Here is a 2,586-nt window from a genome sequence, read left to right as displayed (position 1 = left end):
TTTTATTTTTATTTTTTTACCAGTTGTCATAACAAAACATAAAATTCTAAGTTTCAAAACTGGAAGTTACCCACAGTGGTTAAAGGTGTGGATGGCTACACAGTCATGGGTGAACAGTGTAAAAAGAACCGGGCTAAGCACACAGCCCTCCAGCTGTATTGTGCACCAGGGTGAATGATGTTCAGTCCCATATTCACCACCTGAGGTCGGTATGGATCAAAATCTTACTTTCCAGTCTTCTCTGGGGTGTAGAAGGCTACAGACACAGTGGTATGGTTCCGGACGTATCCGACCCGTTTGACAGCCAGCAGCTCCTTGCGATCCACTTCCCCCATGATGAGGAACCATCCCTCGTCCTTTGCTTTAGGGAACCTGGGAGCCTGGGCCTTACTTTCCTGCTTCCTCTGTAATATACAAAAATGTCTCACCTTTACTCATGATTTTACATGCAGTTTTAGAAAAAATGAAACTATATCCTTTTAAATTGCAGGTTTTTAAATTATTTGTTCGTATTTAGGAATTTGTAGACTTGTAAATTTTTTCCACTAACTTTCACTTTTAGATTTTACTTTTTTTAAATACATAAAGGCAGTAAGGATTATGTGGATTATGTGAAGACAAGGTTGAACTTGATTAATAAAATAACATTTATTAGTTAAAACCTTCAATCTGACAGAAGGTGGGCTTTCTTTTTTTTATCATAAGTTAAACTTTCTGAGCACTGTTATAGTTGTTGCTCTCAAAGAGTGTCACAGCACTTGTGACTTAAACCAAAAACAATGTAATGTCAAAACATGTTGAACTATGTCACTCTTTCAAAGGTAGATGTTTGAATTTCTATACTACATCTCTCTGATAAAACATGACACTTACCCTGTGCTGACCCAGATTGAGTCGACGTAGTGACACCTGTAGAACGTACTCCTGGTCAGCATGGACATCTAGCCATCTGCTCTCCTCTCTCAAGTTAGTGCCCCTTCCAGTGAGAGGGCGCTCCATCTGCTCCTGGCTCTGCTCCCACCATCCCTTCACACTCATCTGGACCTCCAGCACTGGGAGGTGGCTCAGGAAGGACCATGCCTGGCAGCAGGCAGAAAGGTGGAAAGACAGGAATGATAGTAGACACTGCAAGTTAAGTCAAGCTGAAGTTACACTGTTCAAAATTAACTTGCTGGGGTAAAAAAGAAAAAAAATGGAGAAAAGGCAAATGATTTTAGTCACTATTTATTTATCCATCTATGTACATCATCTCCCACTTATTGGGTGACAAAGGTTATCAGGAGGGAAATCCTGATATCAGTTCTCTCTCAAGGGATACACAGTGTTTTTCAACCTATTTTGAGCCAAGGCACATTGTTTTAATTGAAAAAATCACAAGGCACACCACCAACCAAAAATGTAAACAAAGATACTCTGTAGTCGCCTATATTACATATATTGTCATTATTATCAAAGTGCCTTGAATAGGAATCAAATAAACACAAAAAAATATTTTTGTCATATTTTACTTTTTTTTTTCAAATTGCAGTTGAAAAAAAAACTGCAATTTTTTTTGCATGAATGTATTAGTGATACATTCATGCATCACACAGTCATGTGTGATGCATGAATGTAGTAACATTCATGTATCACTAATTCTCTTGTTTTAATGTAAAATGTTCTGTACCTACTGCCATCTAGTGATAATAAAATTACATGATTACGCCACTAGTCACTACTACAGCAAAGACACTCAAAGACGGCATTATTTGCAGATAATTAATTCGTTTTCAAAAAATCTTTTAAGACCAGTTATCGTATTTTCCGGACTATGAGCGCACCATACTAACCGTACCTTCAAATTTGTTTGAAACCCCCCACATCCGCCCCTGGAAACTTACATAAATCAGCCGCACCGGGCGACAGACTGCTGGAATCTCTGCCGCTCTCGGTTTTCCATAAGGACCCAGCAGAGGGCAGCAGAGGGCTGCGTCCTAATTGCATAATTAATAACTGCTAATAATGATGCAGTTCTCCGTCTCCAAATCCGGTTTTGTTCATGCCGAGTTTACGTGCAGCGCCTTTATTTCCCTCCTGTACTGCCAGATCGAAACTCCTCAACTTAGAAGCTGCATCATATGAGTTTGAAAACATTTCTCCGTCCTGCCTGCTGCTAGCATGTGCTTGTTCTAAATGAAAATTAGCGCGTTCTTCTTTGATTTCCAATTCTGACTTCCAATGATTCACTTCCTGCGAAAGAGCCCCCTGGTGGTTGAAGAAAAATCCACAGAAAAGCTGCATGTTCAAAGTGTAGGAAAAAAGTAGCAGCTTATAGTCCGGAAAATACGTTAGGTGAAATTGGATAATTTCCACGGCACACATGACGATCACTCATGGTACACTAGTGTGCTGCGGCACAGTGGTTGGAAAACACTCCTCTAGCTCACTCTGGAACAGAAGGTCAGAAGGAATGCACTGTGACCCCCAAGGACTTCCAAAGGAGATATTCAGTAAAAAAAAAAAAAAAACTGGATCAGAGCCCAACAACACTTCAGTCAACTCCTTTCTTTTATTTTTTATGTTTTCATATGTGAATATGTGAGATGA

At 39.6% G+C, this 2,586-nt stretch overlaps 1 protein-coding gene across 1 annotated transcript in view; it reads right to left on the bottom strand.

Moving 5' to 3' along the window:
• Positions 1-2,586, bottom strand: part of ascc3 (activating signal cointegrator 1 complex subunit 3) — a 376,011-nt gene that overhangs the window by 6,509 nt on the left and 366,916 nt on the right. Inside the window, exons 40-41 of the mRNA XM_007577033.2 lie at positions 874-1,080; positions 229-404 (exon numbers count right to left, since the gene is read on the bottom strand). Of these exons, the coding sequence (XP_007577095.1) occupies positions 229-404; positions 874-1,080 (383 nt within the window). The remainder of the gene's footprint in view (positions 1-228; positions 405-873; positions 1,081-2,586) is intronic.

This window comes from Poecilia formosa, unplaced genomic scaffold, assembly GCF_000485575.1.
Source record: "Poecilia formosa unplaced genomic scaffold, Poecilia_formosa-5.1.2 Scaffold425, whole genome shotgun sequence".
Classification (NCBI taxonomy): Eukaryota; Metazoa; Chordata; class Actinopteri; order Cyprinodontiformes; family Poeciliidae; genus Poecilia; species Poecilia formosa.
Note: the sequence above shows the minus strand (reverse complement) of the source record. Positions and strands in the feature narration are given on the sequence as shown.